The sequence below is a fragment of the Scomber japonicus genome, chromosome 2 (assembly GCF_027409825.1).
Source record: "Scomber japonicus isolate fScoJap1 chromosome 2, fScoJap1.pri, whole genome shotgun sequence".
NCBI classification, from domain to species: Eukaryota; Metazoa; Chordata; class Actinopteri; order Scombriformes; family Scombridae; genus Scomber; species Scomber japonicus.
Window position 1 is genome coordinate 20,397,327 of NC_070579.1, and position 24,795 is coordinate 20,422,121.

General features: G+C 40.3%; 1 protein-coding gene across 1 annotated transcript in view; it reads left to right on the forward strand.

Annotated features, from left to right (window-relative positions):
• doc2d (double C2-like domains, delta) overlaps positions 1–23,546 on the forward strand; it is a 29,684-nt gene extending 6,138 nt beyond the window's left edge. The window contains exons 5-10 of the mRNA XM_053331148.1: positions 6,120–6,246; positions 6,620–6,676; positions 7,332–7,456; positions 20,037–20,118; positions 20,324–20,420; positions 23,381–23,546. Coding sequence (XP_053187123.1) covers positions 6,120–6,246; positions 6,620–6,676; positions 7,332–7,456; positions 20,037–20,118; positions 20,324–20,420; positions 23,381–23,520 — 628 coding nt within the window. The 3' untranslated portion in view covers positions 23,521–23,546. The remainder of the gene's footprint in view (positions 1–6,119; positions 6,247–6,619; positions 6,677–7,331; positions 7,457–20,036; positions 20,119–20,323; positions 20,421–23,380) is intronic.
• The last annotated feature ends 1,249 nt before the right edge of the window (positions 23,547–24,795 follow it).

Sequence of the window (24,795 nt, forward strand, 5' to 3'; positions counted from 1 at the left end):
GAGGTCAAATGTAGCCATCTTGGCCCAAAAACCCGGATGCACTGGTGTCACCCTGCATGTGTAAGTTGATTCAGAGGCTGAGTTTTGTGTATGTTGTGTTTGTGAACGTGCGCGCTGCGTACAATCATTGTCAGTTTGTTCAGCAAATTCATAATAGGGTTGGATGGCATTGTTTATCCTGAGGAAACACAAGCACGAAAGCATGCAGACATGTGCACGAGTGCACACAGGCCACGCACACCCACTTGTCTCTGCCGCACACATAAATGCAGGCAGTCAGGTGTGTGCTTATCCTCTTGTGTGTATGTCAAGGGCAATCACTGGCAGGAAACAACATGCATGGCCCCTCCTCTGTACACAGAGAAAACACACACACACACATAAATAACGCATGTCCTTGAGCTTGCAAGCACACACATTCATAAATAACATTTACTCTCCCTCACCAAACACATCTCACACACAAACAGCAGCATGAGGAGAGACCCCTCAAACTAAAGGAAACCCACCTGACCTCTATCCAAGGACATAGCCAACAGACAAAAACCAGCATGGAGGCTGTGGGCAGCCAAGGCGAGGACGAGGAGGAGGTGAAGTGTGTCCAGTGTCATGCAAGAGATGAGGAGAGAGGGAGAGAGAGAGAGAGAGAAATAGAGAGGTGGCTGCCAAGATCAACAAAGAGAGCAGGAAGAAAAGCGTGAGTGATGCCAAGTGACAGATAAGGGAGTGCAGAAGGGGAAACTAGGGAGGCCAAGATTGAGGAACACGACAGAATAGAGGGATGGAGAGGATCCAAGGGTCAATGGAGAGACAGAGACACTGGCTTAGAGAGGGACAGTAATGAAATGGCTTAAGTGATGAATGAGGAATTTCACTTAGCTGGGGGAAAAAGGGGCGAGTGATGGGAAGGAGTTTACTCAATGAACAGCCAAAAACAAAAGAATGAAGACAGTGAGAAATATTTGAGAACAGCAAACAAGCATGAGTGAATGAAACGCTGTCTGACATGTGGAAAGGGGTGGGGAGGGGGGCGAGCAACAGACAGAGAAAAATCAGTTCAAACTCTGTCTGGATGTGTTAAGGCACCAGCACAATACTTTCAGCCAATAGACAGACTTTGTTCTCATTACACCATAGAAAGCAGCAAACAGTCAGAGAATGGAGAAACAGAGAGCGATCCCTGGAGAGATGTTTACCTATCAGTTGTACCCTGCTGTGTCCTGCTGGTCTGGTCCCAGCAGGGAGCACAAGAGGGGATACTGGACTCTTTGATCCCCATGCTCTTTGCACTGCTGAGTGGGAGGACTGTGTCCAGACTCAGCCTCTCTCTAGACTTGCCCAAAGGCCTGGACACTGCGAAAATGGTTAATCTGGGCTACGCTGCATGCAGCCTAAACCCATTTCAATTCAAAAGATTTGGTTTTCATGCGAGAACAAAGGTTCTTCCTGAGCGGTGTTGTCATTCAGGTATTTCTTTAAAGTTGTTTCTTACTGGTCAGCCCACATCAGAGACACAGATAAAAGCTTGAGTGCGGCCAAAAACTTCTGAGTCATTAAACATTTCTTTAGTGTTAAAAGCATTTTTATCGAACTGTTCTTTGTAGTGGAGGACAAATGCTGTATGCAGTGTGTAAAGTGGAGGGAGAAGACTGGTTTTGTGTATTTATCTATTTATCCCTTTCATTTTCAGTTAAAAAGATTACAAAAAGGCATTATGCTGAAGGAAAATGGGCCAAAATAGAAAGAAGCTGGTTATGAAATGGCTATAAAAAGAAAGACGTCTCTCAAAGTTGTTTAAGAATTCTTTTTTATATCATGTATTCAACAACTCTATTCCTCAGTGTGCAGACTTTATCTCCAAGGACCACTGTTATTAAGAATGAACCAGCTGAGTAAACTAATAACTAATGTCCTCAATCCAGACTTCACGGTTGGCCTCATACTGACTAATCCTTTAATTGGTGCAGGAATACTGCTTGAGGTGTTCAGGTCTTGAGTGAAACACCAACCAAACTTAAACACAGTGCAGAAATCCCCATCCTCATAAGTAATTTAGACTGTTATTGAGTCCTAAACATAATAATTGTCACAATCTGAGATGATTTGAATGTCCAATAAAAATCAGTTTGTTTCAAAAGTGATTTAATTTCTAGAAAGCACCTGACACATGGAAAACTGCACTGGGAACATCTCCTTTGATGTCTGAATATTAGACATAACGACTCTCTTAGAAGATCGTTTTATTGTAGTGAAGCTGACATGATTTCAAGATTAGGTCCAAATTTCCCTGTTTCTCCATTGCATTCTGCCTCTGCCTTTGGGCAAATTTAAAATTATTTGACAGTAGTTACCTGGTGCTTCAATCATTCCCCTCATTTAAATGACACAGCCCTCAAAGAATATGTGAATTGTACATTCATGCACACATTGGGTAGAATATTAAGGCTCCTTTTAGCTTTTTAATAGCTGAAATGATGATCAGGCCACTAGTTAAAAGAGTGAAGATGGAGACTGTGGCGGTGTTTTGATCAAGAGATTGTGTGTGTGTCTGTGTGTGTGTGTGTGGACTGGTCTTCCCTCTATCTCACCATCCCTCTCTCGGGCTTCGTAATAGACTCACACTGTCCCTGGCTGTAGAGAGATAGGAGCAAATCTGGGACCTGATATTGTATTGGATGTAGAATGAGGCTGTGATTAGTTACTGGATGCCTTAGGTGAGATGTACAGTCTGGTACTGATATGGTCAGGGAGCAAAAAAACAAACTTTGATTAGAAGTTAGATGCTGCGGTTACATTTTGGTTGGGGTTGTTTGTTTTTTTTGTAAGGAGTTCACTGAACAATGACTGTCCATTTGTTGCATAGCAACTGTAACTAGGCAGGTCAGGTCTGTCGAACTAATTAGAGTGGTACTTGGTATCTAATGAGTGTGGTTGGTTGTGTCTTTTTATGACCTTTCTAATACCAGAAACATAACAGAAAAAGGAAAAGGGAAAGAATAAGCTGTGTTTATCTGTTCTAATTAAGACTGCAAGTAACATTATCATTACTTCCAAACTCAAGGGTCACTAGCCAACTATACTAAATATGTGGGGTTACTGGTTATACCTGTTCAGGACTGGTGCATCCACAGCATGGAAGCCAAGATAGTGGTTTATCAGTAGAGTAACATTAGCAGCTCTGCCTCTGCTCTTAATTTGTCTTGGGGAAGTTTGTTTAGCATAAATCTAATCACTCTCTGTCATGCTACTCAAAGTACATTCTTTTAAACTATCATCAAGATCTTGGACTGATTCTACAAAAATGTGTCCTGATTTGCATGTTAGATCACATCATGTACTGCTCAAAAGTTCCTCCTACAACCAGTGTAGAATATCAGCTAATTTCAAGTAGCCATGTAATTTATCTTCACAGTATTAAACTTTTAAATACATTAAATAATGTAAATGGAAAATGATATGTCATTTGTAGTGCTTTGAACAGTTCAATTAATATTTGGGAACATGAAGTAAAGCCCAAATGTGGAAAACAGAGAATTAAGCCTTAAATCACACAAATCCCCATGGCATGGAATTAAAAGCAATATGGCATAACAAATCAATTGGCAGGCTAAGTGGGGATTCATGAGGTATTCACAGTATCTAAAGTTTGAAACACCAGTGAACTCCTTTCATGCCAATGATCTTTAAAAGAAAACTGTAATAGTACCACAACAAAGGTTATACTTGTCATCGAAGCCAGTTTTTGTTGACAGTCTTCCTACTTGTTTGAAACCAGTGTGAAAAAGTGTTCAGAAAACACACTGGCATGCTAAAACATCCAGTTAATCTAAAGTAACTCATGAGGCAGATTTTTGTCAGCGACTCCACACTGAATTTGGCACTGCAGGTTGAACAGATTCCATGAGCATCTGCTTGGCTTTTACAGGAATACTAGAGCCGGAAATTGTGGGAGAGGGTGCAAAGAAACCGGATGGAGCATTTGCACAGAGGGCCACACGTTTTGGGGCAGAACTGGTGTCACTTTTCACCACAACCTCCGTCTCATCACAGACACCTTACAAGTATGACAGAGCAAAGGCACATAAATCATCTGACAGCTGTGGTCATGAGTCAGAGTTATTCTGAGGCATTTTCTGGAGATATCAGTTATGACTAAAAGGCTGGAACCAGCATGTCAAACGTCCAAATGTCAGAGGGACAGGAAGAGGGTAAGAGGTGTGTGTGTGTGTGTGTGTGTGTGTGTGTGTGTGTGTGTGTGTATGTGTGTATGTGTGTGTGTGTGTGTGTGTGTGTGTGTTTCCATGTGTGCAGCGAGAGAGAGAAAGGTTAGGTTGAGAGTAGAGAGTGAAGAGTGAGAGTGAAATCAAGAGAGGAGACAGTCCATCTGGGAATATCTGAGCACAGAGGGAATATTGTAGCAGGTGATGGGCTGTGAAGACGCCACTGTATCTGATGGAATATATTCACCCTCCATCAAACATCACCAACTGTCGGAAAAAATGCTCTCTGTGGGAGCAATCATTTTGCACGACTATAGCAATACACAGGACACTGATTTAGTTGTCTCTTTTTATATTTATAGGGCAACTAAAAGCAAGAAATGCAATAGAAGAATCTTTACATAATTCAAATAGAATGTTTTCTGCTCAATTATGGCACCTTTAGTAATATGTAGATAGTCTATGCAAATGACTCGATTACCTGCACACAACATGAAATAAAAACATTTTTCAACTCAGTGAAACACACAAAAAATAGAGTAACAGTGAGTCCGAAATCACTCCCTCATTCACTCCTTCCTCTTATAAGAGACACTCAATAGCTTACTCAGTAATTTACATTTACATTTTGTCATTTGGCAGAGGCTTTTATGCAAAGCAACTAACAAGCGAGGCAAGACAATCAAGTGTTAGAGGAGAGAGACAGAGAAAGAGCTGTGGTACAAATTGCTGACATGGTACAAGTGCAATTAGAAAAAGCTGTCTTCAGTTTATTTATTATTTCTGTTATTGTTGTTGTTATCATTAAGGGCTGAGGTGTTCATGGAAGAGCTAAGTTTTCCTGAAAGCAATGAATTATCATCATTTTGAACCGTAACAGTCACTCTGTAATTTTTCTATCTATAAAATGCTGCTGATTGTTTGCCGGAAGTAGTGTACATCTTTTGGACATGATTTTATACATTTACACACTTTCAATTAAGACACTGAAATAAATCGGCAGAGGGTAAAATAGTGCACTCTGAAGTGAATAGTGAATGAATTTACATAGCATAATAACACAGCCTAATACTCTGCAGCCATGCTAGCAGCTCTTGGACTTAAGGGAGGTTGTGCATTGAGCTAAATACTACTGCCATCAAGCTAACATGCTCAACATGACAAAGCTAACATGCAGAGGTTAAGCAGGTAAACTTACTATGCTCACAATCTTCGTTTTGTGTGTTAGCATGCTAATATTTGCTAATTAGCACTTAATTATAAGTACAATTGAGGCTGACAATTAGCAGATTAGGTAGCCTGGCTAATTAAGCTAATCTGCTGCAGCACATTAAACAGCATGCTTACCTGAAAATGGTCTAAAATGTGAGATGCTGGTCTGTCCATGACTTGTAGCTTCAGCAGTTTGTTTACTTTGCCATATGGTGTAGCCCCACATTCTGCCAATTAATGTCAATCAACAACAACAAACCTCCAACACGACCCCCAGCTGACTTAGAGAAAAGCATTGCTGATATTTTTCCAGTCATTTTTTTTCTTCATTCAATACAAAACTATGTTGTTTAAACTGACTGCAAAGGGGGATTATTAAATGTGATTTCAAATAGGTGTCTGATGGAGGAACAGCCATGAAGAACATAACTGAAATCCTTTGGAAACCTATGTCCTCCTCAAGCAATCACGCAATGTCTCATCAATAATGAGGTGGTTCTTGTGAAATCACAGAGAACTTGTCTTGTGTTGCACATGAAGCTGGATGATAGTTCAGACACACTTTGGATGTATTTGACACAGTCTTCACAATAATGAGTAGAACAACACAGCAGCAGGGTTCTTCTGTAACTTCACTGACTCATCTGTTTCTCTGTGTATGTGTGTGTGTCTGCCTTGTCTATGAAGGCTGTGCGTGTGTGATATGGACAGACTCGGACGAAATGAATTCATTGGAGAGGTGAGAGTGGCACTGAAGAAACTGAGAGAGGGGGAGAACAAACGATACAATATGGGCCTGGAGAGAATTGCACAGGTTGGTACATTATGTGTGTGTGTGTGTGTGTGTGTGTGTGTGTGTGTGTGTGTGTGTGTGTGTGTGTGTGTGTGTGTGTGTGTGTGTGTGTGTGTGTGTGTGTGTGTGTGCGTGTGTGTGTGTGTGTGTGTGTGTGACCATGCATGGACTGTTCACATACATAGCAAATGGGTTTCTGTAGACATATATATATATATCAAGATATGTCCTATTTCCATTGTTCATGTTGGCCTCGGGGTTATCAGGCATCAATTTGAAACACTACATTATATTGTGTAATAGATATTCACCTGGAGGTTTTGTAGGTTATAACCAAGATTGCTCTCTCTCTCTTTCTGTATGTCTGTCTCTCTCTGTTTCTCTGTCATTTCAGAATAAAGAAACTAACAATCAAATGGTGGAGCCAGGAGCGGTGGTGGCAGAAGAGGAGGTAACACTATCATGTTTATCATCACCAATCCTATCATCATTTTAACCTAAACATGGCTCTCTGCAATTTCCTATTACTCTTCTATAAAATACATGTTTTTATCTTTTTTAGAATTTCTAATCTGTCTTCTATTTCCACCATGTAAAAAGAAAGTTTAATTGATTAGTAAATGTGGTGTGCACTTTAATACACCAGTGTGAGAGAAACTTTTCATATGGACACAATATCGGTAACAGTTTGTGAATCGCAGCAGTGTTTTTCTCCTCTGGTGGTCGTTATCTCATTTCTCCTCATGATTTTACAGACAGAGGCTAATAGCTTTGGGTCTCAAATGAGAAGGGAGCAGTGTCATTTTGCCAATCCCAGATAAGGCTTTTAATTACAAACTTAAATTTGAATACTGCTGTTTTCCTTACAGGCACACATTGTAATTTTGGAGCAAAATTGCAGCTAAAGTATTTGTTTTAATTTCATTAAAAAAAAATATTGTTGCTATATTTCAGTTCCTGTGGGTGAAAAAGAGTTCAGTTAATTTTTATAGTCACTGACAAACAAAATCTGCTGCAGGATTCCCCACTGCGCATATTCAGTGAAGGGGGGAAACATCAGAGTGGAAACAGGTGCTTCGTCTGACATGGTTGTTTTCTGTCCCCAGCGTGGTCGCATCCTGGTGTCACTGTGCTATAACACAGAGAAGGGCTGCCTGCTGGTTGGGATCATACGCTGTGCCCATCTGGCTGCCATGGACTCCAATGGCTACTCTGACCCCTTTGTCAAAATGTAAGTCACGTCGGTATTTTTATGAACAAAACTGGCATCCAACAAATGTGTGTATGTTCATATGCAACTGTTCTGCATTTGCATTTAATGGTTAGTGGCAACGCTCTCAACGAATACAAGTGGTATACCACTGCCATAGGCACTATAGGAACATCATATATGATGCATAGGGAAAAGTAAAGATGTGAAAAACAACATGCTGGAATCAACAGTGGCCTGGGCTTATGTTATATCATACAAGAGCAGGACTTTTTCTTTTTTACTTAACCATATTTGGGTCATTTTTTAAACTTTAACTGACCATATCTTAATCATTAGTTGCCATGCACGGTACTGAAGGAATATTCAATTATATCATAATACTATAGTAATTTGTTGTGTCTAATGCTCACAGACATTCATAGAGGATTTTACAATCACAGTGGCAACTATTTCATCTTTCATTGTGACAACTGTGAGATAAACAGATAGGTAAACAGTAGAAATGAAGCGTTTACTTTGAAACGTAATCCACCAGGAATGTGTGCTTGCACGTACTGTGTGTAATGTGACACTTTATCCCAAATGATGTTCCAGTAAAAGTTGAGCCAGATTTCTCTTTTTTACTGGACGACCGTCTGTTGGCAGCCCTTCTGCAGCAACGCACTGCATCCATTCAAGTGATTGAAAGGGCTGCGTTTTTTTTCGGCAGGGCTCAAGTCGCTCATAACATGGCCTGTGGAATTTTACCTGAGGCTTGATAGAGCATCTGTCACAGCTAACACTAACCACCAATACAAAGCCTTGATGCTGTTTCCTAGCTCCACAACATAGAAAACACTAAGTGCCAGCTTAGACAGACTACTACCAAAACTATTACTATAATCCTTTATTAAATTTCAGTCAGAAAACTTGCATGAACTTGCCCTATCAGGCAAATCTCAGACAATGTCACTGTGTCAAAAAGGGTTAAAGGGCTCTTATACATTACTCATAGAACTGGGTGATACAGTGCATAAGCTTTGATCTATTACACACAGACTTCACCATCTAGTGAGCCTGACAGGCTTGAGGGGGCGAAGCCAGATGCCCTGCTAACAGAAGCATGGCACAACACCCACAAACCTATGAATTGCGAAAACATGGGCCACCCTCCAGGAGTAATGATTGAACTGTAAAGCTGCCACAAGCTTAATTAACTTTTAGCAGTGCAAGACGCAGATCAGCATCATAACTTTAACTCTGTCGCCTTTGTGAGCTGAAGGAGGACACATCCATGACAGTTAAAGAACCTTAAAAAAGCCCCTACAGTCCCATAATGGTTGTGACAAAACCCATCATGCAGCAGGTGGATGTGGACTCCTTTTCCTGGTCATACTGTACTGTTCAGGGGGGACTACGACACAGGTCTCTTCGAAGTCTAAAATATAGAGCCAAGTGAAAGGCAAAGATTGTACATCTGGGCTAACCTACTCACAAGGCATGGGTGGTGACAGATTAAACTCACACAGCTCAATCTCTGCTCTTCCATGGTGTACTCACTGTAAATACCAGCAGTGCTTAGAGACAGAGCTCCCACACAGGACAACCAATCCTATAAGCGATGCCACCTACAGTAGTGGGAGGCTTCGAGGCAGAAGGAGCACCAGGCTGCTGAAATTGTCTCTAAAGGAAGTTTTAAGAGCTCTAAAGCAGTTTTTAGTTTTTTATGTTGGTTAAACTATGATCCAAATATTCAAGAATAGGTAAAGCCCTTGTGACTTGGTTTGTATCTCTTTGATGGGGAGATAACATGTGTTTATGGCCAAAGGATGATGGGAAAAGATGCAGAATGTGCAGTACCAGTCAAATGTTTGGACACACCTTCCCATTCACTTGAATGAGAAAGTGTGTCCAAACTTTTGACTGGTACTCTACAGTTACTTGAAGAACTGGTTTACCCAGTGCAGTGAATGGGAGAGAGATGGAGAAGTGATCCACACCAGTTTGGAATAGACTGCATGAGAGGGACAGCTGGAATTACCGCAACATTTTTATGTGATGATGTTTTCAGTAGGTTGCACAAATGGGAAATATTGAGCAAAACCTTCTCAATATTCATCCACAATATTGGTATTTTGGTGGTCTTTTGAATTGTTGTAGAGAGAGATGAGACAAACAAACAAAAAAAAAACACACCTTTCTCTCTCTCAGATGCAGAACACATGCATCTTTTTCTGCTGTCTCTCCAAGTGCTTTTAAAGTGCCACAGTGTACTTTATCAGTCAATTTTGATGCACAGACTTTACATCTGGCTCTTTCCTCTGTCCCTCTTTTCCTTTTTACCTGCTCTGTTTCATTTTCTACGCTTTGGTTGGTGGCTTTTTTTCTTGTCTTGTGTCTAGGGCTGGGTATCGGTACTCGATACCTTTCAGGTATCGACCGAAACAACCCAGTACCAAGTAGTATCGAAACTGCGGCTGTCAAACGAGGCCTGCAATCGGTTCTTTTTTATACCCAGATGTAGAGTGAAAAAAAGACTGTTTCTATGGTTTTGCTCGCAGCCAATCACCGTGGTTGTTCTTCGATTCAAAGCGCCGTCTGATTGGTCCACCACCGCAACAACAACAGTAGTTTGTAAGGCTGTAAAGCGGGAAGCTCGCGCTGCATCTGTTACGGAGTTGGCTGGTAAGCGTTCAAAGATGCCAGGAAAACGATCAAAAGTATGGCTATATTACACTTCTGTGTCTCCCGGTATAAGCAAATGCTTAAAATGCGGCAAGATGATTTCGGCGAAAACAGGAAATACAAGCAACATGATTAAGCACCTAATTAAACACGGAGAAAATTTGAGGGTGGAGAACTGTACCGTGTTTACAAAGCCCACTTCTTCAACGCCAGTGTCGTCGTCGTCTCAACAGGACACAGCGCAACCGTCGATAACTTCAGGTAATATATACTCCTCATCCTTTGTGTGTTAAAACATTTATTAAGTAAAAAGTTTTCAGTATGTTGTAGTAGGCAGCTTTGTGTACTAACGCTAGCTTGCTCGCTAATGTTTACGTAATTAGAAAGTTAGCACCCTACTCTCAGTCACGTCTATTAATGCTTTATTCAGTGGTTAACTTACCGGTAGTTTAGCTTCTGTAGCAGCTATGTGTTTGGTTAATGTTAGCTCCCATACTTAATGTTAAGGTCCAACTACGTCTACTACCCCCACCACAACTGACGTGGCCAGAGCCCCTAGCAGCAGCCTTGATCGCACACCATTTACAATAGCTGCAAGATCGCTGATGACAAGGGAGAGGAAGGAGGAATGCCACAAAAAATTGACAGCATTTATTGTGAAGGGGCTTCAGCCATTTTCAACAGTGGAGTCACCTTGGTTTAGGTAAGCCAGCCAGTATAGATGTTTGTAGGCAGCTCAGCTCAGCTCACTCACTTATGCTCAGTAAATTGAAGTATTCAACAATTAATGCTTTGAGATGAGACATTTAAGATGTTCTGTGTCCTGTGTTTTACTTAGAGAGATGGTTGCTGCCCTTAACCCACGGTATCAACCACCATCAAGAGACATGCTCTCTAATACGTTGATACCAGCGTGGTACGCCATAGAGAGGGAGAGAGTGCAGGCAGAGTTGGAGGAGACTGAGCATGTGGCACTAACCTGTGATGGTTGGACCAGTGTAGCCCAAGATCACTACATTACTGTCACTGCCCACTTTTGTAAGGGAGGTCAGCTGCAAGAAAGGGTTCTCCACACTAGAGCTGTCTATGAGGCCCAGACAGGAGCATTTGTAGCAGAAGAGATACGTAACATCATGGCAGAATTTCATATTCAGGGAAAAGTGGTAGCATTAACAGTTGACAATGCTGCAAATATGCATGTGGCTGCTAGGAACCTGCAGGTGGTCAAGATAGGCTGTTTTGCTCACTCTCTGAACCTTGCTGCTCAAAAGGTTTACACTGAACCAACAGTGTCGAAGTGGGCAGCAAGAATCCGGGCAGTGGTTGTGTGGCTGAGGAAGGCAAGCTTAGCCAAGCCAGTCATGAAGGAGAAACAACGCCTCTTAAGTATGTCTATTCCTCTATTGGCAGTATAAATGTTTCCAAAACTCTCAACATGTTAATGAAATGCATGCATTGTTTAATATGTTTTCAGATCTCCCACAGCATGCATTGGTGCTTGATGTGAGAACCAGGTGGAATACACTCTATCTCATGATGGAACGATTTGTAGAGCAGTATTCAGCCATTCAGGCAGCATCTTTGGACCCCAGGCTCAGGAGGTCAATGGAAAGGGACAGGTAAGATTTGATGTGCATGACATTATGACTAGTCTGACATGGTATTTCTTTAATTTGATTTCTTCATTAAAACTGTTTTTATTTTGTGTGTGGTGGTTGTCTTCTTTTTTTCAGGCTGGAGAGAATTACCGAGCAGGACTTCAGGCGTGCAGAGGAGTTTGTGAGAGTGATGAGAATCCTCTACACCTCAACACTCTGTGTGTCCTCAGAAAGGACTCCTGCATGTGGCCAAATTCTGCCCATCCTGCAGAAGCTTGAGGGCCACTTCAAGGTTCAGGGTGCAGACTCCACCTTTAGTGCTGCCATTAAAAAAAGGGTGTGGGATGACCTTGCAAAGCGTTACACGGTATGTATTTTGTTGTTGTTGTTGTTGTTGTAGTAAATCACTAATAATATTTTATGAAAGGGTCTAACACTGGTACTGGCATATTATTTTTCTCCCCCAGGATGAAAACATCAGGATGTTCCTGGAAGAGGCCACATCACTGGACCCCAGGTTTAAGACCAAAATAGTAGATGCTGCCGTTTGGTCTAGGTTGGAGGGGAAGGCGTGCAGTGAAAACTCTGAACCGGTTTGTTTAATTTTGACTATTATTACTGTACTTTTTGGGATGAAGATGGATTATTGATGCCACACAGAATAGTGATATAAAACTGTATTTACACAGCATGCACTGGAAAATGAAGAGGGGATGGAGGAGGAAGAAGAGGATGAAGAAGCTGCATCAACGGACACAATACATGTAAGCTTTCCATAATACTTACCATTCGTTACTTACTCATCTTTTAAGTAGACAAACCTAAGCAGATTTCCTCTGGTTTATTCTCACTTGTTTTTGTTCTCTCTTAATTTTTACCTTGATACTTATCTTTATAGACTGCTGTGACTACGAGCCACTCCATGTCTGACTCTGCACTGGGGGAGCTGTTTGCTGAGGAGGACCTGGCCCTTAAAACCATCCAGGCAGCCACAGTCCTTGACCGGTCAGAGAAGGCACGGAAGGAGCTCGAATTATACAGAGCTTTACCTGCAGAGCTGACCACCACCAATCCTGCTGAGTGGTGGTGGGAGAGGAGAGGGACATTCCCCATTTTGTTTGACCAGGCCTGTAATTATACATGTGTGCAAGCATCATCCACTCCAACAGAGCGAATATTTTCAACTGCTGGAGACACAATCAGCCAGGAAAGGGCATGCCTTGCTCCAGAGAAGGCTGATATGTTAATATTTCTTAAAAAGAACTGTTGAGGAGGGTTAGGACTGGTCAGTGGCTAGATTCTCAGTGTTTGTACAGGTATTCAATAAATAACGGGGAGGGGGGAGGGGGGAGGTTTGTTCTTTGTTTGTTTTGTCTCATTTTGGTTTTTGTTATGTTTCTGATGAAAAACCTCTGTAAAAATTGTGTTTAAAAAAAAAAAAAAAAAAAAAAAGTTATTCAATAAATAGCACTTTCAAAATGTATTTGTGTAAAAATCCTTTGAATGGGGAGGAATATTTACACAGCTGATTGCTTTCTATTTGCATGATTAATATTGAGTAAAGTAAAAAATAAAAAAAAAGTATCAAATGAAGTACTCAGTTGGTATCGGTATCGTTTTAAGGGTACTGGTATCGGTACTGGTATCGAAAATTTTTAAACGATACCCAGCCTTACTTGTGTCTTTACACTTTTATATAGTCTGTTTTAGTTTACATGATTTGTTTAAGCCACCGCTTTGATTCTTATTTCTGGCCCTTAAGTCATTCTTCTTTTTTTTCTTGGCTCTTTTGTACCGGGAACTTTCTATAACCATCACAAAGAGCCTTGTTTACCTCACTTCAGTGGCTGGTCTGCAGAGTATATTGTATGACACATAATGCATCCTTTTGTGATTTCCAGACCCAACACAATTAATGAACTGAAGTTTAGTGAAGTAAACTTCAAACAAAGAAAAAACTGGGGGTGAATATAGTGCTGGCATATGAGAAATTGCATCTCTGGAGTAAAGCAATTAAGTAAGGACTTAATTTGCTTAGCTAGCTTTCTGACTTACTTCACAGTTAGAGCGCAGATGTCCTGCAGCTGTAACACCAGCAATCCTCTATAGGGATCTGTCACTAAAGCTGATGTTGATGCTGTTCTTTCCTCATTCATGCTCACTATGTGCTTGTGTGTGCATGTGTCCTGAAGGCTTTTAAAATTGGTGTTTTCTCTCTGTGACTCTCGATCAGTCTTTAGAAGACATTCAAGTGACACCAGGTCAGTCAATTATTACAGAACTAATTTGTTTTCCGTTTTAAAAGGACAAATTAGCTTTTTAAATAAGTTTACATCCTTCAGAAGGGGGCCACAGTCTTTTCCCTTGCTCTGCAGATGCTCTTATCAAAATATTAGAAAAAATAAATTATTCTGTCAGAAAAAAAGACATGTGAAGGCAGAAAATGTGCAAAACATGTCAGATATTTCCTGCTGACCAAGCATGCTGCCATGCTTTACAATGTTATTTTCCTTTCCTCTGAACGCTTGTGTGAAGTGAAAATCCTGACTCCTTCATGCAGCAGGCATATATTTAGCTCCTCTGTGCAATTGTCACTCATTTTCTCTATTTTTTTTTTTTTTGCATGTCTGTGTCATAACTGCTTTAATTTAGCTCCTGTTTTAACACCAGCTCCGTCATCTCTCCCTGTCACTTCTTAGTGTTTTAGTTGTTCCTTTATCTTGTTCACGAGGACACTCTCATTCTTTTGTTTGTCTCATTGTCAGATGTTCTGTCAGGATCATTTTTGGTACCAAATTCTCTTATCAATTTGTCATGAGATTATGTCATGAGGTTCCTATGACGTAAAATAAATGGTGAACAGTGAAGATAAACAATATGGGAATATGGTTAGGCACATGGAGAACAAGTGATTAGTACAACAAAACAGCACAAAAGCATGTATAGAAAAATAAATAACATTGCAAAATGGGTCGAGAAGTCAAAGGCCTTCTTCAGTGTCTTCAGACCTCCCCTACCAAGATAAAATGAACAATGTCAAGTCAAATTGATTATGTTCAGCTTTTTCAGTTATTAATTGGTTTTATCACTCCTTTTGTCCATACTGACTGGAAAGAGATCCCTGACTCCATGTAAGAAAGGGGGTACATCAACAGTCCATTCTGTACAAAGTCTCTCTCTCAAGTTCAGCGGAATCTGGCATGAGGCTTCATCAGTCTTAACCTGATGTGCCAGATGGTTTGTTACACAGAACCATCGGAGAAGGTGTCCTTGGAAACTGTTTGGAAGGGCAGGTACTTTCAACAAATACTTGGCAGGTGATTGGATGGAGCTTTTTGTCTATCATTGTCTTACCTTGCTGGATTTCCAAGATCATCCAAGAATCACACAAAAAACCTTTAAGGACGCTGATTGATGGCTTGGACTCAAGCGCATAACTTGAAGCCTGACAAGATGGAGTCTTGCATGATCTTGCTGCCTTGCAAGGTAACAGCAGTCTGAGTTAGACAAATAAAATGGATATCTTCAAAGTTACCATCTTTTTATTTCGAAATTAAGCAAAGTTCTTTGCTGCAATAATTGGATAGTAACACATGAGGGAATTTCATTCTAAGACCATCTTTTATTTGTACCACTCAGACTAGCAATTCAATGAGACTCAAATTAGATTCAGAATTAATTTACAATGCATTACTGTGCAGAATGAGGACTGTGTTTTTTGTCCATCTTTTACAGAGTAGTCACACAGAAATTGCCTCATCACCACAGTGGACAGGAGGAATATTTGTTGTATCAACTATTAACTATCAGTGTAAGATAGACTTCTATCCTTTAAAAGAAAAATCATCATAAATACAGACAAGATTTAGAAAAAAAATCTTTAAAAATCTGATAAAAGATACCAATACATCAATACCATCAATATGAACAATAACAATATAAGACAAGTCAATTACTGTTGAAAAGTTTTGTAATGTAAGGACAGCAAAGTAACTTTCATTCAGTACCTAACACATGCAGTATGATTTGTGTTAATTTGGCAGCTGTAGTTATGTGCTGCATTACAGTAGATTTCATTATGCTGTGTCTTGCTCTTCCTATTTGCCCTTACGTCACTCCTCAGCCATTGGTTGCCCTTGCTTGTCCAAAAGGCTCTATAGGAGAAAAACAAACTAGTCCAATGGAACAAAAGTCCCAGTCATTATTAGAGAATCTGTTAGTCACTGTTAACATTATCAGTCAGTGGAGGTTTGTGACACACTGGTAAAATGGGAGAATTATACAGCACACAGTTATATGGTTCATTTCTCTGTATTCTTCAATGAACAACCTACTATTTAAAGAAACAGCCAACAAAAAAAACAGGAGGATAATCCTCACTATCTCCATGGACCAGCCTCCCATGTTACAAATTATTCCTCACATCAAATTTTCCATGCTAATTCGAGCATAGTTTGATGGCTGCTGTACAGAATATTTTTATTTGTGCTTTCATTATTATGAATGTTGCTGTCAAATGGTGTTTTGTTATGCTGGAAATTGGAATTCCCCCATCTGAGCTGCCTGGGAGCCATATGTAAAATGTGATTTGGCACAGCTCATACTGAGATGTCCCTCGAGCGTTCACCTCACCATCTCACATGCTGCTGGTCAAATAGAGGTTTTGTTTGGCTGCCTCTCGCAATTGATTCCGTCTTTTCTTCCCATTTCCCTTTCTTGTGAAGGCAGGCAGACTACTGCATATGCTAGAGGTATTACAGGGGATAAATTGTGATAAGCTTATGGAGAAAATGACCTTTTTAGAATGCGGTAAACATGTAACAGTCTGGAAACAAGAGGTGATTTGGTAACATGCCATAAAAAATTGGTTTGAACTGGAATGAACTGGAAATAGTTATGGATAGGGTGGGTTTATTACATGTAGGTATTTCTTTTAAACTTCTGATATTTAAAATGAAGGTAGTGTTTCCCCAATGGGAGGGGGTGGGGGGTCCTTTGATCAGATTTGATTTTCAGCGACCAGACAACCAACAGTCATCAGATTCAAATGATGCTGAATCCTGATTGGCACACAAGAGGTACACGGCCTCATGTTTTTCCAGCTGAAGCACAGAAGGAAATTAAATACTCATCTTTTTCTTTGGGCAATAACAAAAAATGTTCTAACTTTGGGAAAAAAATGCTCTTCAGTCTCATCAGTCATAGTAAGAAGCTGATTGGAATAATACATTTTTAGGGTCTTTAATTACATTCTTAATTCATAATCAGATCAGCAGCAGAACTTTAAAAAATCTTCATACTGTAGGACTGAGGTTGTACAGTAATGTGTAATGTCTTTGGTTGGAATCGATTCACATTTGTATAGTAAATCTTAAAACAACAGATTTTACACATTGGAAGGGGTATTGAGTGATGAGGGTCAAAATCCACAGTCCTTATTCTGTATAATAGTGTGTTTGTAAGTTCATCTGAAGCTAAATGAGACTTGTGGATTTCATCCCCCATTACTTCAATTACTTTAAGAGGGAATCTCTTTGTGTCCAAGTATAAAGGAGGAACAGTTACAGTGGCCAATAATCAATAATCATTTCAGTGAATCATTTCAGAGTATTAGTTTAAGACACTGAAAATATGTGAGCCTGTGTGATTTTCCCATCTCAGATTGTTTCATCTGAATCATTTATGAAGGTTTGCACAGGGGAAATATACCTTAGTTCACAAGAAAAAAAACTGAAATCGGAAAGAATAAAGTTAACTATATATATTATTATAAAGTTAATTAAATTTAACATATTTATTTATGATAAAAATATATTTAGATTTTTTTTTTTTTAAATCTAATGTCCCTTTAATCTTGTGATCGCCTAGATTCATGTTGTAAACCCTTTATCAGTCAAGTCCCCACAGACTGGGAAGCATATTGGATATCAGATAAGGTTGCTTACATCATATTGATTTCAGTCCTGTTTAAGAAATAACCAAGAAAATGTTCATAAGCTAAGACTTAATTTGAGTGTTTGCATCTCTAAAGTGTCACTACAAGGCAGGAGGACTTAAGTCAAAATTCTCTCTGATATCTATAACTTCAGAAGATCATTTCATATCATCATTTCAGTGGCACCTGTCTTTGTGCTACCACTTGCTTTCAATCAGTTCCTCTTCCTCCTGTTTCTTCGTCACCTCCATCCCTCCATCCTTCACTCGCTCTGATTCCCGCTCTGCAGTTGCAGCCCCAAGCCCATCTCATGCATCAGCTGTCAGGCCAGCATTCGTCACTGGTGGGGGTGAGGCTGGAAGAGTGCGATATCTCATCGCCTGAACATCTTGACTTGGAATTTATGCTGATGGTGACTCCCGTTGCCCTCCAGCGATCCTTCTGTTGCCTCTTCGCTGGAGCGTATATAGTCCTTCAATGTCGGCATGATTATGATCTTGCTGTAGTCTACTGTCTCTCTCTCTCTTGTCACTCTCTCACTGTCCTAGCCTTTGTACAAAAGACTTCTGGGTCACAATTATCTCAGAAAGAGATTTTGCAAACTTTCTGTCTTCCTTTCTTTCTGCCATTCAGCAAGGCGTACGATCACAATTTGGCAAAAGATAAAGAAGACATGGATTAATTACTTCAATCTCAGAAATAATTAATGTTCTGACCCTGTTTGAAAAGTACAATGCATTTGAGAATCTGTATTGTACAAACCTTTACTGACACCTTTCATCCTACGCTGCTCGGAAATTGTAAAATGTCTCTTTAACATCTACAGGCTACAACCAGGGTTGAATCAGAGGAATAAGTTGAGATTTTGGGAGTTTGTTCAGTTTCTTGCTGAGAGTTAGATGAAAGGGATCTCATGCCTGTGTGACAAATATGAAGCTACAGCCAGCAGCCATTAAATTTACCTTAACCTAAAGACTGGAAAATGCAAGGGTACCAATGCATCGTCATAATTAAATGACATGATGGGTCGATTATACCATGCACTCCAGAACGACCTATAGGAGTATTTTCTAATATGCCGCCACCGTCGTCAGCTTTCCAAAACTGTTACAAATCACTTTTATGGTTTACATAAAATAATATATTCTATGGTGTGACAACACTGTTTTTTGCTTTTACTTATCATTATGGGGTAAATGTTGATTGTAATGGAATATTACCATCAGCGTTTAGATTTGTCCCCTATAAACCTCACTTTCACTATTCAGCTATGTCCACCACTGCCTACCATGGATGTCTTATAAGAGCTGGACACCGGCCCAAAAATGGCGCTCATTCAGTCCAATAGAAGTTGCTCAGCTGGTGCATATGCCAAAAGTTTCTAGCTCCAGGTTTGCTTCCACTTTATGCAACCCACTGAATATGCTGGCCTTATATGTGAGTTTCGATTGTGATGAGATCACAGATTTTTAAATTGCGTCTCTCGGCTTGAGGAGAGTAAAACCTCCATCGATCAATAAAAATTGTAATAGAAAGAATAATAATTGACTTTGTTTGCAGTTTGATGTGTACTGTCAACAGCTTTACAAACATCTCTTTTATGATCGGGTCTATGGGGCATATGCTTTTTGACCCGCAGCAATTTCTTTGCTGCAATACCACCAGTGGCCACTGGGAAAAATTGGCTGCAAGGCCAAGCAATAACAATAACTTTTTCCTGTTTCCAAATGAATTATAAAATTGTGACAAATTCAATTTACCTGTTCAGTGAACATGCTTCATTCTTCTATCTTATTTACAAAGTAGTGTTGATCATTTCTTCTCAGACCTATGTTCTAAAGCTGTCTTTGCAACAGCGGTGTAAACAATAATACAACTTGGAAATGCTATGTGGTGTGGTGGAAAACAAAAAACACAGTTGGTTAGGGTGAGGGAAAGATCATGGTTTGGATTAAATGACCACTTGAAAGGTGGTGTGGGTTTAAGTTACTACAGTAAAAACCTCTGATTATGAAAATGTGTCACCTCAGGACATTATTACTATGGCCACCAGATGGCATATGTCACTATAATGTAACTATAGGTCATTTTTGGAAACCTACTGTTGTTTTTCTTGGGAGGATGGACAGGGGAAAAAGCCTGCCCAGCTAACAAACCCACCAAATTGCCGAGCTGTTTCCTGCTGTTTCCAGTCTTTATGCAAAGATAAGCTAATCGACTGATGGCTGCAGTTCAATTTTGAACAGACAGATGTGACAGTAGTATAAATCTTCTTATCTAGGTCTCAGCAAGAAAAAATAGCATGTTTTCGCAAAATGTCAAACCATTCCATCACATTTGAGCTATTTGTTATCTTGATGTTGGACAGTATCTTCAGCTGCTCTCCCCCCCTCTTCCTCAGCATCTTGCAGCCAGATATGGGGAAAAAGTCAAAGTACAAGACTTCAGTGAAGAAAAAGACTCTCAACCCTGAGTTCAATGAGGTACAACCTGTCTTCTGCTTTATGAATAGCAATTAATCATACCCTTTTTAAAACTGCCTCAAATTTGTCATCTGCTGCATGTGCTCACATTGTCAGTCTGCATGTTCTCACAGAAAATGCTCTAAATAATGAATTCAGTTCCTTTCAAGTCTCATGTTTATGAATCACTGATATAAATATGTTCCTGTGTGCACCACCTGCTCAGGAGTTTTCATACGAAGTCACCCTGGACCACCTGGCAAAGAAAACCCTTGAGATCTCTGTCTGGGACTACGACTTGGGAATGAGCAACGACTTCATAGGTAGGTTGAGATGCTGAGGTGTGGAGTGGAAGAGAGGAGAGGAAAGCAGCAGCAAAGTAGATGACTCTACAAGAGTGTTTGAATGAAAGTGACGCAATTGCAGAAAATATAAAAACCAGGCCAAGCGTGGGCGGAGAAAGGAGTAAAAAAAAAAAGATGTGGAGAGATGAGGGGTAATTATGAGGCTTGAGGAGAATGATTGAGCGAGCAAAGGAGAGATTGAGTGGAAAAGGAAATGGAGGGGCTTTAGAAATCAAAAAGGAAGACATTTCCTCTGGATTCCCTTCCTTCATGGACAGATCGATGCTGCTTCATCAGACTGCTAAACAGCTTTGGCATGGCCTGATGTGTATATCACATCAATGGAACACATGCAAGCTTAAGGAGTGATGGGGAACTAGTGGGGAGGCACAGTGGGAATGGATTACCACCCTATGAGCTTGAAGGCCTTCAGATCAAAGCGTTTTGTCTAATGTGTGTGTACGCATGTGTGTGTAAGGCAGTGGATGGGTGGGTTGGTGGGAGATACCCAGTGTTTAGATAAGCCCAGTTAGTTATTAGCTCTACTGGGAGAAAAGGCCATCAGTCTAACATATAGCCCCAAATAACAGCCATTCCCTTGACCATTATCATTACAAGTTTAGCTACAACACCCTGCCAGTTATGTTAATTGGGGCTGGGAGAAAAATGACACCGAGACACAGAACAATGGAGAAAATGAGACGATGAAGAGGGCGAGCGAACACATTATCAGTGCACTCGTATAAGAGTGAGAGCAATAACAAGTGGGCTAATAGGCTTAGCAGAAGATATAGAGGATGTCAAACAGTGAAAGGTGAGATTTAGGAGATACACAGAAGAGAAAAGTGAAAACGAGAGAAAAATGTGGGACCAAAAGTACATAAGAAAACACATTCAAAAAATCAAATGGATGACTTGACAGAGGAATCGATACACAAGGAGAGATGGAAAATCTCATCTCTAGGCTGAGCCACATTTCAACCTCTGATTTTGAGTTAGCCATTGTATTTTTTACATTGACAATGACTCCTTACAGGAAAACTGTAAAACCTTATAGCAATCCTTCAAACCTGGACAACTGCTGAAGATACTAGACACATTACAGATCAGGAATCAACTGTGGTCCATTCTAAAGTTTACAATACAGTGTCTTCATCACTGTCATTATAAAATTCAGTGTTGCATTATACATTAATTTAGTCCTAACAGGCTTTTGTCTCACTTTTGACTCTATGACTACAGCAATGCCTTTCATTATATTTACAATGGGTTTTAAACAGCGGGGTGAACAGATTTTATTCATTTAATTAAATTAAATAATACCTCAATTAATCTGTTGTTGTTGTAAACTTGTTTGAAATAGTGAAAAATGTTGATTCCCAAATCCCAGATGCAACCTAAAATGTCTCAACAGTGAACAAACCAATAATATTCAATTTACTATCATTTTTTCTTGAAAAATAACTCGGACGGAACGGATTATCAAAATAGTAATTTCATTTTATGCTTTTCACTATCTGTTTTTAATTTAAAATTTTTATTGAGTGTCCCACAGTCCAAGTTAAGTCTTAAGGGTTTTATAAACTTCAAATAAACTGGTTCATCTAAGGCAGAAGTGTTTGTACTTGTTCCAAATGGACACACACATTCATTCTGAATACACTCCAAGCCTGTCACCACAGAGAGGGCAAGATACAAAATTTCACACAAATTTGTATGATGAGACCCACTTGCGGACATTTTATTTTCAAAGGCAATCTGTTGCTGCTGTTGTGCATGCAAAACGTAATGTGAAAGTGAAGGATTCAGATGGACATTTAAAAAGTGTGCCTGCTTTCTCACCTTTGTACACCTGGTCAGTTGTTGGATGAAGTGGGTATGCTTGTTGGGTTGTCAGATCTGGAAAGGTTGGAGGGTTTCAGGGGGCCACAAAACTTTATGTGAAGCATAGGGACCACATCTTGTCTGTATATTGGTATGTGCTGGTTGAGTTGAAGAAGAAAAATGGGTAGAAGAGGAAGTTTTCGTAAGGGTTAAAAATAAGCAGACAGAGAACAGGGTCAAACATTCACAAGGTCTATCAGCCTTGCCCTTGTTTGTGTCATCTCCTCTGATCCCTGTTCCTCATCCTTCTTCTGTCCCCCATTGCATGTCACAATGGCTGACTGTCCGTTTGTCACTAGCAACCTGCAGGCTCAGGGAACACTCCATCGATCACTGTTTGGAGGAGGTGGGAGTGTTGTGGGGAAGGCGGGGCTGGAGGTGATAAAGTGTTGTGCTTAATTATCCAATCGAAACTCTGTCAACAGGTTTAGACTTGCTCTCTGAGATGTGTGTCTGCAAGAGAGGTGAAAGGAAAGTGATGGAGGATATGGGGTATGAAACACACAAATAAAGGCACCTCCCAGCAGCAGCATCAACAGTGGAGTCTTGTTTGCTAAGGCGCTGTTATAAAGCAGCATTGCCAAAAAGCTATGTTTAAAACTTCACGCTCCATTAACTATGCAATCACAGCCAAAGGAATGGCTTTGTAATAACCTCGGTGTGACAGCTGCCTGCATCTCTCTGGCTTATAGTCTGCCTCTCCACCAACGCCTCCATCACCTCTGCTCACTTTCACCTGAGTCATTTCCTGCCTCTATGCATATTTATCCCCATCTTCATATTCAGTGGCTGTCCTTTCAATAAGTCTTTTTTTATCTAAATATCATTTTCTTGAAATTCCCCAGCTACCTGTCTATTTCTCGTTTTCATTCTGCCTGGAGGAATTTGTCTTGAATGTCCGTTTCCTTCCTTCATTGCTCTTCTGTTTGTCCTCCTCCTCTAATGCCAGGCTGTATTCCTTGTTTCTTGATTTTCCTTTATGTCTTCTCACCCATTGCCAAATTCCCATCATGTCCTGACTCTTCTCCTGTTTTTGCCTCTGACTCTCGTTCCAGGTGGAGTGGAATTGGGCATCAATGCAAGCGGACAGAGACTCAGACACTGGTTTGACTGTCTCAAAAACAAAGGGAAGAAAGTGGAGTACTGGCATACGCTCACACAGCAAGGAGCCCCGATCAGTGACAAACCGGACTAGATTACACACACAGGACATTCTTGCATACACACACACACACACACACACACACACACACACACACACACATGCACACAAAAGTACATGCACTTTGTCTCACTGAAAGATGGCTGATAACAGAGACCAAGTGAAGAAGCAGTAATAAGAGAAAAAGGATAAAACATGCAATAATAATAATGTTAAAAATGAAATCTGTTATATAATACCAATAATATAGCACCAAGTATTAGTATAATGATATTCATACTAATATTAGTGATGGTGACAAGGTGTAATCTGATATTTTTTTAAAGGTGAACCAAATTGTGACTGTGTCCTCATTAAAGTGTTGACGTAACAGAACAGTACTCACAAAATTGTGCTTTAGACCTTACTGTATTGTGGAAGTTGCTCATATTCTGTCATTCAAATTTACAACTAATGAAGAAATTTGAGCATAATGTACTCAAAATTCATTCAGTGAAAGGGGCCACCAGTATATGCACCCTTGTGACTCATGATGTGGTATACAGTTAAAGGAGCGGGGATGTTATGAAAGGCTGATTATGTCCTGAGAAGTCTCTATTTTAGTGGTTGTTGATCTGATGCAAAACAACACACCATATTATAAAGCACAAAATGATCCATTTGGTGGATTTGTACCTTTACCGTTGCAGTGTTCTTGTTCTTATGTCTTTCATTGTCTTTAAGTGACAGTGGCTTTATATACACCTTCATATCGGACAGTATTGTGTCTGTATATGTGTGTGTGTTTGTGTCTGCGTGTGTGTGTTTGTGCGTGTGTGCGTGCATGTGTGTGTGTTTGTGTGTGTGTGTATGTGTGTGTGTGTGTGTGTGTGTGTGTGTGTGTGTGTTTCAGTACATGAGCGTGCATGCACACGCATCGGGCTATGAGAATATGAGTGCCTACATTTTCTGTCTGTGCCGTATGTGTCTATCTGTATTCATGTCATGCCCCATTCAAAATGTCTCCATCCAACTTCAGAAGCACAGAGGTGTGAAGACATAATAACAAAGGACAAGAAAGACACATACATGAGAGAAATCCTCTGCAGCTACCACGGGCCTCAGTGGTCTGAGTGTTCCTGGCTGGAGGACACTGACAAGCTGTCAATCATGTGTGCCAGACCTTTGCCATCTCTCTCCCATTGCCAGGCAGTCATAGAGCAACTGTAAGAATGGACTATGTCTTGATATGTAACCTCTGACCACTCTGTCTGACTTTCCTAACAAAAGACTGGAGTTGCTTCAGATATTGCTTTTGGAGTTACCATT